General features: G+C 41.8%; 1 protein-coding gene across 3 annotated transcripts; it reads left to right on the top strand.

Moving 5' to 3' along the window:
* The first annotated feature begins 68 nt into the window (after nt 1-68).
* katnip (katanin interacting protein) lies at nt 69-15,404 on the top strand. Of its 3 annotated transcripts, none has more exons than XM_029527283.1 (28): nt 69-156; nt 709-818; nt 1,814-1,902; nt 2,189-2,364; nt 2,766-2,878; nt 2,983-3,084; nt 3,232-3,381; nt 3,612-3,852; nt 4,158-4,289; nt 4,395-4,534; nt 4,774-4,880; nt 5,134-5,230; nt 5,335-5,544; nt 6,105-6,242; nt 7,246-8,110; nt 8,494-9,261; nt 9,352-9,560; nt 9,866-9,944; nt 10,047-10,224; nt 10,319-10,484; nt 10,832-10,998; nt 11,096-11,160; nt 11,575-11,685; nt 12,006-12,145; nt 12,256-12,357; nt 12,797-12,957; nt 13,582-13,667; nt 13,779-15,404. In XM_029527283.1, the coding sequence occupies exons 2-28, from the start codon at nt 807-809 to the stop codon at nt 13,835-13,837; spliced, it is 4,863 nt and encodes a 1,620-aa protein (XP_029383143.1). In that variant the 5' UTR covers nt 69-156; nt 709-806; the 3' UTR covers nt 13,838-15,404. The 3 variants fall into 3 exon arrangements, with proteins under 3 accessions (XP_029383143.1, XP_029383141.1, XP_029383142.1); XM_029527281.1 differs by having other exon boundaries at nt 2,763-2,878; XM_029527282.1 differs by having other exon boundaries at nt 81-156; nt 774-818; nt 2,763-2,878.
* Nucleotides 15,405-15,590: the final 186 nt, after the last annotated feature.

Below are 15,590 nucleotides of genomic sequence, written 5' to 3'. Positions count from 1 at the left end.
ACAGGCATCTGCAGGGAGGGGGCGTGGCCAGCACTGATGCGGCTCTCCCTATTGGTGGACAGCTATCCTGGTTACCAACCAACACAACACGCTGGGAAAACTGAAAACACCTTCATTTTAAGCTAATGGCGAATAACGTACAATTTCTCAGGGGCTGTAAGTAGTTTTTCGTACATATATCAGAGTCGGAGTAAATGTTGAACAAAGATATGAGCTCTAATAACAACGTTAATGTGATTTCATGTTAGTAAGTGACATGCTAACTCGCTAGCCTTTCAGTTTGTTGTTAGCGTCAATGCTCGCTAACTGCTGAGCTTTTGGGTGTTTTGCTAGTTTTGCGTCTGATGCTAACGCAGGGAGATAATGTGGCAAAAAACAGTAATGTCATTGGAGACGAGCTCAAAACAGTAGACTGCTTTTAAACGAAAAAAATGACAACAATTATTAGCGTGTTAGCTACTAATGCTACACGAATTAACATTTCTCACCGACCGTGCCCACGAGTACTTAGGTCAACTGTGTTTTGAGATGCTTAAAATTAGTGCCGAAGACACGGTAGCTGAAACAAGCTTGGTTAAAGCAGATAATAGGTGTTTGTTCTGTTGAATCGCCCAGCGGGTGGGGCGACATTTTAAACGAACTGCATCCAAGATCACTTAGGTTTCATGGACAGTTAACCTTGAGGTGCCCATCTGTTTTCCTATGCAGTCAAACACAACACAGATTTCAGTGGCATGTGGAGAATGATCGGTTCTCTCCAAAATTTCGGATAGGGTTATGTGAACAGCACCATCTGCAGCGACACGATGGATAAGGAGGTAGGCAAAGATCACTTTATATAACACTTCATCTGCTCTGCCAGTTTCTGTAAGTTAAGAGCTGTGATTTCACTTATTATGAAACCGTAGGGAGAAGCTCTATTTCAATTCCAGGAAGCACATGCAAACCATATTTTACTGCAGTCTGTCAGCTGTCACTCTGTCACTAACACGTTTTTCTTAAAAATTCTTTGCTCCTTTTCTACCCCTGATATTGACAGATGCTGTAGCCTATTTGACTTTTAGACTCTAAGTAAGGGCTTTGTAATTTCTTTGCTTGTCTTGCATGATTTGCATTATTTTAAATGGAATGGCATGAACTGTAAACCATGTTGAGCAACCAGCTGATGCACACTCGGATATAATAATTTATCAATGAATAAGGATTAAGACCTTGATTTGAACACTGGAGTGGGCAGACATTTATTTTAGTCCAGTGATGTTTGAGCAAACACAGACTTTCACAGCAGACATATTTTTACAATAAAAAAATACAGTCAAGCATGGCCTTTAAGCATTAATATTCATTTGTTCACTACTTGAAGCAAAGGTTCATTTCACCAGTTTGGTATTGTGGGCTGCACGTAATGTATTATGCAATGGCACATTGTTGCAAGATGCACTCCCCTTTATCCTGTCTCTACGTATTAACTGTTATGCTAGCATCTAATGAGTAAAAGGATAAGACCATTTTCTAAATAAGAGTGCGGATTTGACAAGGTATGTGTGTTAAACTACACTGTGTCCGCAAAGGCATGCATCTGAACACCAGCCCTAGGTTTGTGTAAGTGCTTTCAATTGATGATCAGTTTTCCATCGCTGTGTTAATGCTTTATTTACCCGAGATTTGGGGTGCAATTTGTTAATGGATAAAGTGACTGTAGTTTCTTAACGTGAATTCCTGTGCAACAATGAGATGTAGCGTGTCTCTTTCTAAAACAGCTGATGTTGGCTTTTCTGCTTTGTCTGCGCGTTTAATGCATGTGCTCATGAAGGAGAGCAAGACTTGCCAAGGGGAGAAGCTTGCCTCTGCCGTGGATGACACTCTGGATGAATATTTAATCACCCTCCAGCAAAAAAACAGGTGAAGTGTGAGCACAGGCTGTTGGGGAGAGAGACATTATATTTCTCAGATGAGATACACAACTCCTGCATGACTTTTAGTGCTTCCTAATTGGAGCACTGATTGGTTGTTTGAATCACGATACAAAAAATGTGTTTCTGAAATGTGGGAAAGTCAACGCTGGTATAAAATGCAAATGTGTGTTTGAGTGATGAATGAACAAAGAGTTGAAACTTGATCTTCGCCTCAAAACTACCACGTTTATATTCATAATTAATGACTTGCTCACTAATTTTTCTCTCCTCAGGATCCTAAAGCGCCTTAAAGTCAAAGACCCCAGGGAGATTGAGTTGGAACAGCTTGAGCAAGGTTTTTCTATTTATCTGAATGGAGCCAATGCTGAAGCTAGTAGAAAACAGCCCAAGATCTCCAGCCACAAGTCTGTCACCTCCCCACCTGCGTGGAGGCCTGCACGTACAGCAGGTATGTTGTTCCTGGACCAAAAAAAAATGTACAAACACACAAATCTAAATTTATTTTAACGGGACCTCATTATTTTTACCACTACTGACTTGGAGGAAGTATTGTTGTTGGGGGTTCCGTGATTGTTACACTAAAATACTCATTGCTTCTGTCATCCCCAAACCATATGGAAAACAGCTAATAGCCACCACTCCCCAGCTTGTTGGTCATATGGAATGGTCCAGTACTTACTCTGGGTGAATAAATAATAGTGACAGTTATAGCTGGCAGCCAGTTTTTTTGTTCTTCCTCTATGTGCTGTCGACCATCTGCGAATGTGTGTGTATGTGTTTCTTCTCCTCTGAGGCAATAGTCTGCTGCACGCCGCTCATGTTCTTTTCTGTGCTGTGACTCACCAGCAGATGTCTGTAGAAGTGCCCACCAGTTAACTGAAGATAGCCATAGTCTGGAGCAAACACACAGGAAGAGGAGTCACACTGCCCCAGGAAAGGTCCAGAGGAAGGAATGGGTACAGGTAGAGGCTTCTGATCTTTCAAATATTTAAAATTTGTACTGTAAAAATGTTTTAAAAGGAAAGTACACTTATCAGTGCATTTTGCTCATTTATTGTTCATGCAGAATTCTGTCAAAATTCAAACAGAGGATGGACCTAGTTTACAGATATCTCCGGAAAAGCGCTACTCAGAAGATTTTGAACCCTATGAAAGTGTAGACATGGAGGTAGAGTAAAGACATAACAATGCCTACTCAGTTGGTGTGTGTGGGTGTTTTTTTAGGGGAGGGGCTGTGTCAGATGCAGCTGTCTGTACTACTTAGTATTTCTCTATTTCTGCCATTTCCCATTTATCCAATCACTGTTTCATGCAGAGCTCCAGTCCTTGCTCTCATCGTAGTCCCCGCTTACCAAGGGACACAGGCAAGGTGTCACTCTCTTTCAGCTCCAGGCCTGAGAGCCAAGGAGGCAGAGTGAGCCAGGAACACAGTGAGAAGGTGCTTCTCAATCTTGAGGAAGTCAAGGTGAGTGGATAACACTGCTTTATGGATCTGGTGAAGGTGGCATGAAATTAAGTGACTTGTTGACATTTGTCTAATTCTCCTGAGCGTTAGTTTATGACGGTTTCTCAGTGGCTGTCTTACAAATCAAGGGAATACTGAAACTGTCAGCAGTCATGTGTTTGCACCGATCAGTGCATACACTGATGACTGTGTGCATGGATGCGTTCAGTAATACTGACTTTCTAAACAAGGTTTTGCGTCGGAGCCTGGAGGTTAGCATGCGGCGGAGCAACCGTGGCTCAGCAGGGGAGGAGTCAGACGAGGAGTGGGTGGAGGAGCAGATCGAGAGGGAGGAGAGCACTGAGAGTCTAGACGAACTGGGGCTACCTCTTTCATCCTCCAAATCATCCTCTAACCCTCGGTCCAGTGGCTCACACAGTCATTTTGACTCATCAAACCTCATTGTACTAGACTTTGGACCCACACCTAAAGGTTTGCATCAATATCCACTTTCATATGTCACTTTCAAACTGTTATTGATTTTTTTCAGTTGCATCTTAAGTGTCCACAGTGGTCCTTTCTCTTCCTTATCTGCTTTATCAGCAATGAATGGTACAATAGGAAAATAAGAAAGAACACTAGCTTGTATAGATTGGTTCAGCTGCTGTGCTTATTGGCATGTGCTATGCAGAGTGCAACACTTTTATGCCCAATAAATTTGTACACAGAATATTCAGTCAGTGTGTTCCACAGTTCCCTCCTATGACCCAAATTGTTCATTTTGTCTGTTGTTCCAGGTCGTAAGATTGAACGTTCTCTGTCTGCAAAAAGGAAAGAAAACACTGACAACTTCATAGCCACCAAGCCTATGATGGTGAAGAGCAAGACATTAGATAGACCACCATCAGATGTTAGCTGGGATGGTCAGAGTGAGTCTTTTTGTATTTTTAAGATCACCCCACAGTCATAATCTACAAGCTCTTAAATTCACAGACTGCTTATGTTGCTGAACGAAAGTGTACCTCTTATTTAAGGACCACAAAGTCGAGTGGAAAGGCCCCTGTCAACTGCCAGAAAGGCCTCTGTTGAGGAGCAAGATCCAGAGGAGATGGCATGCAGGGTGCGCCAGGCCATCCAGAGAGAAAATGACCTTGAGCTCTTCAGTCACAGCATGGTCTGCCTGCCTCAAACTGCACTGTTAACAGTTAGCTACATGGTGATCCAGAGCATAATGGACTGTGTTTAGATATAATATCCTGGTTTCTCTTTTTCCTCTTAGCACCACCAACTACTCCTACACTGTATGTGCTTTGATTGTAACAAATCGATAGTGTCCTGGGTTTAGAGTTAGGTGAAAACCCTGCCCCTAAAGCTTGTTTATCATTCGCTTCCTTCTGCTTTCTCCTTGTCCAGGGCAGGAAACACCAGTTAATAAATGGCTTAGTGCACCAGAACACCCATGACAAGAATGAGAGCAGTGTCACTCTGGCCATGCAGAGAATCACTCTGATGGGCCCCAGGTATGTTGACTATCCTCTCAGTTAACTTTGACTCAGTTGACTCCTTGTACTAGTAGTGATCTTGTATACCGTGCAGTGTCAGAACCAGCATGCTAGTGTTATATAGAAAGAAATTGGAAGAGAAGTTTATGGGGTGTGCACCACCTGTCCTTGGGAGAATTATTTATCAGTGTAGCCTGAGGTCTGCCATATCTCACCACTAATATGAAGGTCAGGGACGATGCAGAGCTGAGGATGTGATCCTTCTGTACAGACAACAACAGAAATTGCTGACAGCCTTGGAGAAACTTGAAGCTGGACCCAGCCACAACATTCCTCAGAGTGTCATATCAGACTATAGCAAGCAGCTGGTGAGTCAGGAACACCGTCTTATATTTCAGAATGAATAATCCTGATGTTGCTGGTTGTGACATAAGTGTGCAGAAGAAATGGTGAATTTGTGTTGCCACTGTAGAGACAACAATCCTCAGCAGAGGTCACCCCTGCTTTGTATGTTACCATGGAGATCCTATCAAACTGGGGGAGTGCACTGCTGGTTGGGCTGACTGAGTTGCAGTTCTTTTGCCCCCGAAACAAAAAGCTGTACGTGTCACCTCATGACCTGGACATCAGGAACACTGACTACCCAGGGAATCTGGGGGCGCTTGTCAATGGAAAGGTGAAGGTGAGTTCCCGCTGCCTCAGCATCCAGTTTCAAAGAAATGTTGTTTGTAACTACACAAATTACAATATCAGCTCATAAAGTTATACAAGTTAAACTCTGATCTTGTAAATATCCTCAGCCTTGTGTAGAACACTGTCCTCTGTGAATCCTAGCTATTACCCAAAATTTGTATATTTTACATATTTGTACTGAAGTCTGTTTTATTCTGTAGTTTTTCCTGAACTAATTTTATACATGCCCAAAGTTTTTCATCTTAATTGTAATTGCAATTTTAAAGTTAGCTATGTATGATTTACTTAAAATGTTTTATTGTCACATTTAAATAAAATTTTCTTTGGACAAAATTAAAACTATTAAATATTTCTTAGCAAACATTTGGACTTATCCTTTCATAGGAAAAGGGTACGCATAATTTTTGGTAGTATCATTAATTATGGCTCTGTAACATCTTATTGCCTGAGTTTAACTAGCGGTCATCATGTTGTCATCATACCAATTTTTGTACTTCTGTACGTCTGTTGTGTGAAATGAATATTCTGTCTATTCTCTTCTGTCAACAGACCACCAAAGAGCGTCACATGTGGATGTGTCCATTCCACCCTCCGATCCAGCTTTACTTCATCATCAGGAACACAGAGCGCTCCCTAGACTTTGGAATATCCCACATCAAGATCTGGAACTACAACAGAAGCCTCAATGTGGGTTTTTGTTTTTTTATGCATCATTTGTATTTATAATAATTTAAGCTGTTAAAAAAACACAAAACATTTGTTGACACAAGTGCAACCTATTCCAAACATCTTGTGGTTTACATTTGTCTCGAGTTCAGTGATTGTACCTTTCCATATCTGTAGCAAGTTCATAAATCCCTCATCCTTTTCTATTGTTACTATAATATGGGGCAACTGTGTTGACGTGGTTACATCAGGGGTGTGGCTCTCTCTAAGCAGTGGCTGGCTGAGATGCCAGTCAGCGTGGCCAAATGTGGAACAGTGGGAGATTAGCCTTGGAGGATTAGTGTTAGAGGAAACGTGGGCTTCTTCTCAGCCTTACTGCTGTTCATACAGGGGTACATAGACTCCATCGTATCTCTTTATTACATCAGTGTAAAATAACTTGATGTCTTGAACTTGACAGGTAAGGAGCTGTTGGGGGGGGTAAAATCATCTCGAGCCTAACCTGGGTTTCCTTTACTTTACTGTCTGGAGGATCAAGCAGTTTGAGTTCGACTTCTGCTGTTCCTTCATGGCAGCCATGTCTCTGTGCTTATTATTGCGAGAATGGGGAGGCTTAAAACTGTATGAATTAAATGATTAAATCAGTGTCTGGGGAAAATTTCCTAGATGTATGGTTGTACATATTTGTACTTTTGATTTCATAGTGTGATAGTTTTATAGTTTGCTTGAAAATTTTTATGCCAGCAAAATATTTTTGAGCATAAATTTTATTTGGATCCTTAATATTTGGTTAAATTTGTGAGTTATGTGAATATGTGTGTATATATATATATGTATGTATTTATTATTCTTTTTTTTTTTTTTGAGGGGGGGTGTTAGTTTTTTTTTTTTTTTGTAGTTCCTCAGACATTTGAATTTGAATAATTATGGAATTTAGAGATACAAATGGCTCAACCATGTCCATCTGTTAAACATGACTACATGTTCAAGACTCAGGCTAATGAATGCCTTGCTTCCTTTTCAGGAGCTTGATATTGGTGCAAGGCATATTAAGCTGTACCTCAACAGCACACTGGTGTTTGAAGGTGAACTGGAGAAGGGCTGTGGCAACCAAGTCTTTGACTACAGCACCACAATTGATCTTAAGGATTTTGAAGTTTCAGACTCCTTGTTTTCTAGCCCTGTGTCTTCAGGACACAACCTGAGGGGTGTCAGCCCCCAATGCCAAGAGGACAGGAAAGGCAGGGAGGGAAATGGCGCACAGCGACACCATAGTTCAACTCCACAGCCATCTGATGCAGCAGGTTGGACTATGATAGATATGCAGGAGAAATCACATACACCACTACCACCAATCACTCCTTCACAGGTGGGGGCATCATCCTCTACTCGTCGCTCCTCCACACAAAGAAACTCTTTTGACCTGTCTGCCTCAGAAGAGCCCCTCTCTCTCAGGCAGCAAGTGGTACAGCCGGTACCTGTAGAGCAAACCGTCACCACCCAGCCATCCTCCTCTCGAGCAGCCCCCCAGTGGCTGCAGCCCCTTAACAGAGGAGCTCCAGAGGGATGCGAGGCCAACAGGGAAAGACCTCGATGGCTGGTACCTCAGCACTCTGCAGAGCCTAAGTCACCATCAGCCTCTACCTCCTCAATGCTCCCAGAGCTGCCTTGTAATCCGGGTCGGGTGTGCAGAGGGATGGAGAGGACAGTGAATGGGGCTCAGTGGAAGGCTGACTCTCTGGATCTGAGCTACAACCTGCTAGAGGAACTTGAGGAGCAAAAGGCAGACAGACCCATCAGTGGACGCAGGAGCTCATTTCGAAACAATGCAGTCACTGCTAGGCAGCTAGATGATCAGCACCTCAGAGCTCCAGCACTGTTGAACACAGGTAGTCACTGTTACAGACTCTCATATGTGAATGCAGTTATATTACCTTTGTAATTTGTATTCCCTGTAATAAGAACATCCTGACAAGCAGTTCTCATCCTATGTCACTTCTAGCGGCTCCTCTTAGCACCATAGATCAAAGACCAGCTATGTGCATTTGTAGTATGTAATGTTTGTATATCCTTGACAACCTATTTTCAGGGTTAGGGTCATAAATAAGACTCCAGAAAATCTTTTTTAAAGAAGTTTCCCACATTTCAAAGCTTCCTGCCTCTTCCATTTTTATCCCTTAATATGTCAGACGATTGAACAAACTGTATGCTTACAAGATCCCAAGGTATCTCCATAAATATGTTACATAATTTTTTTTTTTATGTTTTCCAGAGGAGCCACTATCGTTGGTGAACACGAATAGGAGGCAGAGCTCATCTCGGGGTCAACTGCACAGGCAGCAGGATGACACCCTAATGGAGTCGTGGGACTCCCTCCTTAAGTTCAACCAATGCCAGCGTGGACGCATCTCCAACATGGGCTTTGAAGGTGACATTTTTGATGAGTTCCTCCATCGTCAGAGCCGTAGTCCAGCCACAATTCCAGTCAACCCATCCATAGCCCCCAGGAGTCCCATTTCCTCCTTGTCTGCTCTGGGGGCTCCGTGTGAAGGCCCTGATGATGATCCATTCGTGGAGCGGGAAGATGAATTTGAAATCCCTGTGTTACCACAGGGACAAAGACTGGTCATCAACATCCTTTCCACATGGGGTGATCGCCACTATGTTGGCCTCAATGGTCTGGAGGTGTTCAGTTCCAGCGGAGAACCTCTACGACCTGCTCACATCCATGCCGATCCTCCCGACATCAACATTCTTCCTGCATATGGCAAAGATCCACGTGTCGTGACCAACTTGATTGATGGCATTAATTGCACACAGGATGACATGCATCTTTGGCTGGCCCCATTCACCCCTGGTTGTAGCCACACCATCTTCATGGACTTTGGAGCTCCGTACCAAGTAGCAATGATCCGTGTGTGGAACTATAACAAATCACGCATCCACTCTTTCCGGGGAGTGAAAGAGGTGGAAATGCTCTTGGAGGGCAAGTGCATCTTCAGGGGAGAGATTGCCAAGGCCTCAGGGACCCTGTCTGGAGGTACCTGAGCAGAACAGGCTTGCTGATTTTTAATGCTCCCTTGTGTGTTTTGTTAACTTTTCCTCTTTCCTTATGCTGGTGTATTTTCAGGACTAGACCAGTTTGGGGACACTATCCTGTTTACCACTGATGATGACATCCTGGAGGCTATGTCTCGTTATGATGAAACCTTCCGTAGTGAAGGTGTGGGTCCTGAGAGCCTGGTGTATGAGGAGGAGTTACAGAGACCACGGACCGCTGATGGAGAGGGAGAGGAACGACCCTTCACACAGGCTGGTTTCCGAGAGGAAGACCTCACTGTAAGTACAGTCTTTAATTTAACCTTCCACCTGGAGTTTATTTATAAGCAACTTCATTTGTGCCAAATTCAATAGCGAAATGCTTAAACAAAAGTTTTACAGTTGAAAACATTCAAGACCCAGAATGTTTAAACCATATAGTCTACAAAACATAATCTGAGAGAAAACCTAGAAACCAGTACAACAATTTTGGGAATAGTAATTGACAGTGGTGCAGGCATCAAGTGTAGATTCACCATCACACCATGAACAGTTCAGCTCGACTCAGCTCAGAATGTGCTTAACACATCTGTGTGTTGTCTTAGTTAAAACTCCACCTGAATCCCACTGTAAGCCAGTCTGAGGAGAGCATGGCGCATGTTCCTGGGATGTTCACTGGAAAGTGTAAGTGCACAAAAGTATCTTCATCACATGTTGTGTTCCCTTTTTAAATCATGTTTTTTTTTTTTTTTAGATACTTAAAATAACAGTCTCAATTCCTCCCAGGCCTTAGAATAGAGCTGTTGTTGACTTGGGGTGACGCCCACTACATGGGCCTGACCGGACTGGAGGTGGTGGGGAAAGAGGGAGAGAGTTTACCTTTGGACCTTAGTTTAATGGCTGCCTCGCCCAGGGACCTCAATGACCTGCCTGAGTATGGGCATGACCTGCGCACCCTTGATAAGTAAATCAAACACTAAAGATACAGTGTGAAATCTAATATCACAATCAAAATCTATAGTCTTGTCTCTTCTATAATGTTTATTTTCAATATCCAGGCTTATTGATGGCCACAACATTACCACTGAGGACCATCACATGTGGCTGATCCCTTTCTCCTATGGAGAGCCCCACATCCTGAGCATTACTTTTAACAAGGCCCAGACCATTGCTGGACTCCGTATCTGGAACTACAACAAGTCTCCTGAGGACTCATACAGAGGGGTGAGACACCTCTCTGTTGTTTGCCCCATCTCAGCAAAAACAGTTTTTGCTGAGATGGGGCAGTTGTTACAAGAGGCTAAACATTCCTTAAAAAAACAATGATACTAAAAACTGTGCACACAAAAATGACACAATGTAAGATTTATAACAGTATCACTTGGATCAAATGCTACCAAAGGTCAGTGCTTGAGTATTTGTCTGATTATATGTCTGATTGGAAAACACAAAAAGAATGCCCTTTGCTTTTTCTTTTTAAAACATGAATAAACAGAACTAGTATATGATGCTACAAAGCACAGATTAGGTATTACCTCAGGTTTTCAAATATGTCTGTGTAATTGGTTCAGGTGAAGGTGATCCATGTGTTCATGGATAATACTGCAATCTCCCCAGCGGAGGGATTCCTGGTCAGAAAAGGACCAGGCAACTGTCACTTTGACTTTGCGCAGGAGATCCTCTTTGTGGACTTCCTCCAGACACCCACAGAGAACAGGAATGCTGAAGACTACCATAAGTAGGAGCAAGAGTTTGTAGTCACATATACTCCTATTTGAGCAGAACGTTTGGAATTTCATCTCCTAATTCATGATTTTACTGGTTTACTGATTCAGAGGAAGCTCGAAGAAGCAAGAGCAGGCCAGCATGGACTATGAAGCTCCCATCATGCCTTGTGGGTGTATCCTTTTGTAGACAGATAAGATTTGTGGGTTCAGGCTACATTAGCCCATCTGGATCTGTTGCTTTGGTAACAACACAGGCAAGCACTTATTCACTCACAGGTCTGTTTTCAACAATGGAAAAAACAACTGGCTGCAGTCTGGAGGAGGAAGATAAGAAATGGAGATGCACCCTGTTCTTTTAGTGTACACTAATATTGTTCCAAAGTACAGAACTCATCTTTCATGCTAGATAAATATGTAATAGTGTTGGATGACACTGTGAATACTGCACATGTATCCAGGTTTAGTATTACAGTCAGAGCTGGTTAACAGATTTAGTGTTATGTGTCCATCTGAACCTAGCAGCTTCCATCATGAGCTTTATATGTGCTATACAACATGTTGTATATTACTTTAACTCAATACATCAGTCATTTTTCAGCTACAGCTGTTAACAACCTGGGGAGATCCGTACTACATCGGTCTCAATGGCCTCGAGTTTTATGATCAGAACCATGAGAAGATCAGTCTCAATGACAACAGTATCCTTTTTTTTATGACTTCATGTTGACCTTCATCCATCTAGCTTAACAAACATGAACTCTCTTGCCCAGCTGAAATATAGCCATTACTTATTATTTCACTTTATTTATTATTTATTAACAGTGAAAACAGCATAGGAGATCGAAAGAAGAAAGATTTCAGAGCTTAAATCATTTCACGGCTAAAAATTGTTGTGAAGTTTGTGTCTGATGAAATTACAGATGGAGGGTGTGCACAGTTAATGAATGGAATTGATTGTAAATGAATAACAGTTGTCGCAGGAGCATTAATAAATATCCCTTAACATTATGTCCACCAGACATTGCAGCTTTCCCAGACAGTGTAAATGTGCTGGACAATGTGAGTGGTGATGTGAGGACTCCAGATAAATTAATAGATGGTGTCAACAGTACCCATGATGGAAGACATATGTGGTTGGCCCCAGTTCTCCCTGGACTGGTGAGGAAGTGTGAAAGAAACAGAAAAAATAAGAGAAATGGGTGATCACACTGCAGTCAGTCACAATTACATCAAGTTTGCAGTGGAGCATTTTTTTTGTTTTCCTCCAGGTGAACCGAGTGTACGTCATCTTTGATCAGCCAGTGACAGTGTCCATGATCAAGTTGTGGAACTACTCTAAGACACCGCATAGAGGAGTGAAGGAGTTTGGGGTGAGCTTTGCTTTCCAGGCACATCACACCCGTTGGGGATTGGGGATATGTAACATCCCCACCTTCACTGACTCATTGTTTTACACCCCCCACTTTTGCCTGACTGTCTTAAATTTTTTTTTTTTTTTTTTTGTGCTGGGCTAGTAACTTTCAAACAGCTCTGCATCAAACGAAGCTCCTTGGCCCATTTAGATTGATGAACGGCCATCCAGCCAATCACAGCTTTTTGGCTAACCCACTAGTCCGAGGGCTCCAAGCAATTGGTCCAAGTCAGGAAAAGTTTTTTCTGTTTACTGGTTTGCCCCCCCCCACACACCCACCTCAAAAAAAAAAAAAAAAACATGTGTGTGACGCCCCTTTTGCTGTTTGCTTTGAGCTTTGCTCTTTTTTAAATCTCGACTCCAGGCATTAAAATCTGAGTGTCTCTCTCTGTGCACAGCTGCTGGTGGATGACCTCCTGGTGTATAACGGCATTTTGGACAGTGTAAGCCACATAGCAAGGAGCATTCTGCCTACCTGTGACCCTGTGGTGCCGTATCACACCATCCTGTTCACAGACAATGCCTACATTGCACACCGTGAGAGGAACACTGTTATCAGGTATTCACATTTTATAACACAGAGGTGAACCTTGACTGTACCTTCATGGATGATTCTTTTTTACAAGAAGTACAGATTATTGAACAGCCATGCACCTTTTCCAAAAATTCAAATTGCTATAGATAGGTGGCTTATTAGTTATGAATTAGTTAATTCATTGAAAGTTGATGTGAAGCTAGTAGTTGAATGCCGACACACTCATGGGTATTAAAAGAGGTTACATTCAGTCCCACTGTCACAAATAGTGAGTTGTTTTGAACAGATGTGCTTTTCTCCACTTCAGCCCCTGTGGCAGCAGACACCACCAACAGTGAGTAACAGAGTCCCGTGTCAGCACCTCCCTGTGGTTAATCCCTGTATCGAATAGCCCTTCAGTCCCCTCAAATGCCCCCCAGACATCTCACACTCTCCTTACCACACACTTGACGTGTGATGCCTCAGTCCCATCTCTCTCCTCTGTTACCTCCCAATTCACCCTTGGTCTCAAGGCCTGGAACTGGTGGCTTCAAGCTTTGTTATTAGTCAGCCCTCCATTTCATGTTGTTCTCTGTTTCACTATCCCATATGGACAACAAATGAACCTAACCTCATCTGCTGTGTCTTCTGTTTCTTGCTGTGTTGCAGTAATTATGTGGAAGATCAGGATGTGAAGATGACCAATGAGAATCAGATAGTCCATCACAACAAGAAAAAGCAGACAGCAGATCCAGGTGAGTTAGGCAAATGAATGGGCTCAGATTAGAGCCTCATTTTGTACATATACTCTGTATAGTAACGAGTTTGAATATGTCAATATGATAGACTGTTCTCCCTCATCACAGCTCTTCGACCTAAGACCTGCATGACTGATGGTGGGAAACATGGAAAGAGGAGGTACTGACTAAATAATAGACAGAAAGATGCAGATTCCGTGGTTATAGTGAACAAAACTCAAAGGGAGGAATTTTGAGGAATTTTTTAGCCCACTTCCTAGTGGGAGACATTTTTGAAATCACTCAAAATCAGCCACCCAGCCATTCTTTGTGACGGCGCCTCACATAACCCATGCTGGAGAGGACAGAGATTGGACAGGTTTTAATGTGTTTGCACTCGCTTTCCACTTCCACTTTAAGGTTGGATCGCTCCCTTTTCCGTTGCTGTCACAATACACTCACAATGACCTATTATCTTTGAACATGTACTGTGTCGTCGTCCATCCCAGTGCCAGGATAAACCTGTGAGGCTGCATTTTATCAGCCCTCTAAATGTGCCTAGTACTAAACACTATTATTAACTGTGGCTGCTACTTGTGACTTTTGTGCTGCATATTTAAATGCTGCTTGTGGCATGTAAATACTAAAAAAAAAAAATTCAGAAAGAAGAAAAAAGGCACTCCAAGGCCACAGTAATACACTCACATCAGGATGTGGCTAACGTTACATTTCTTAATGAATTTTATCTACTGATGAGTCTCTTGCCTAATGGGTATGAGAACTGACTAACACTCCCACCAGTGCATCAACCAACCATAATGCTATGCAGACACTAATTTATATCTGTTCATAATTTCCATATGTTGGCTGATACATTTCAAAGCCTTTGGAAAGTGCTTCCAGCAAGGTTTTCACCTCTGGGAGGTTTATATTGACAGTTGAAATGGTCATTGAGAAAGTAGTCAGATGTTTGTGCATTTCAAGTAAAATAAAATGAAAACAGAAGCCGTACAATTTCATGGTATGTTAGCAAACTCCACACTTGAATTTTCACCATATGGCTCAAGATAATTAGGTCAGTCCAAGTAATCCAAGTGACCTTTTATTAAAGTTGCTATAAGTTTGTTTGGTTTTTTTGGCCGGGGGTGGCAAACATTTGTTTAGCCAGTAAAACTGTTTGGTGGGAAATATATATATATATATTTAAAAAAAATACCCACCACATTTTCCAGTTAAGAGTTTCAGTTTATACAGTGACAGGTAACTTCTTATATGCAAATACTATAAACTTACCTCAAATTGAGAAGAATGATCTTTAAAAAGGGATAATTATACTTCTACTTTCACTATACTTTGTGGTTGGTGTTGTATTATTCACTCATTCAATATTTACTGTACTAAATTGTTGCATGGGAAAAGATTATCAGCATTAGCTGTTGATTATCATCAACGATGTTAGATAAAACTTTTGTTTCAAGGAGTTTTTATTGCTTTATTGAGAACCTATATAAATTATTTAGTACTCCTTACATGTGTTGGGAGCATGTGTATATCAAATGCAGTTTTATGTATTTAATTTCTGTATGTCCAACAGCAACAGTAGCCATGAATCTATTTCAGCCCTGCTGTGGGGTAGCGGCTGTCGTATGTATAATATTTAGTGTTTTAAAATATTTGATTATTTTTCTAATCCTGATTAAATATGTATATATTATGTAGTTTTATTTGAATTAATAAAATGTCAATAATATCTTCCATCAGTTTTCTGAGAAAGATTCACTCCATCTTTTTGCCCATTTTTGCACATTTTGAATAAAATGTGCCTTCTTTTTACAGCAGCCAGGCATGTTCAGACTTAAATGTCACACTCCAAAAATAACACAATTAATAATCTGGCTAGATGAACAGCATACAAAGGAAAGGAAGGAAGAACATAGGGGA

Source organism: Echeneis naucrates, chromosome 19 (assembly GCF_900963305.1).
Source record: "Echeneis naucrates chromosome 19, fEcheNa1.1, whole genome shotgun sequence".
Classification (NCBI taxonomy): domain Eukaryota; kingdom Metazoa; phylum Chordata; class Actinopteri; order Carangiformes; family Echeneidae; genus Echeneis; species Echeneis naucrates.
The sequence above is the reverse complement of the archived record's forward strand: the minus strand, read 5'-3'. Positions and strand labels throughout refer to the sequence as shown.

Excerpts from the sequence above, each read along its gene's own strand:
- katnip (XM_029527281.1), top strand. Across the intron at positions 4,881-5,133 it reads ATCACTCTGATGGGCCCCAG|ACAACAACAGAAATTGCTGA; the intron begins GTATGTTGACTA and ends CCTTCTGTACAG. Across the intron at positions 6,243-7,245 it reads ACTACAACAGAAGCCTCAAT|GAGCTTGATATTGGTGCAAG; the intron begins GTGGGTTTTTGT and ends CTTCCTTTTCAG.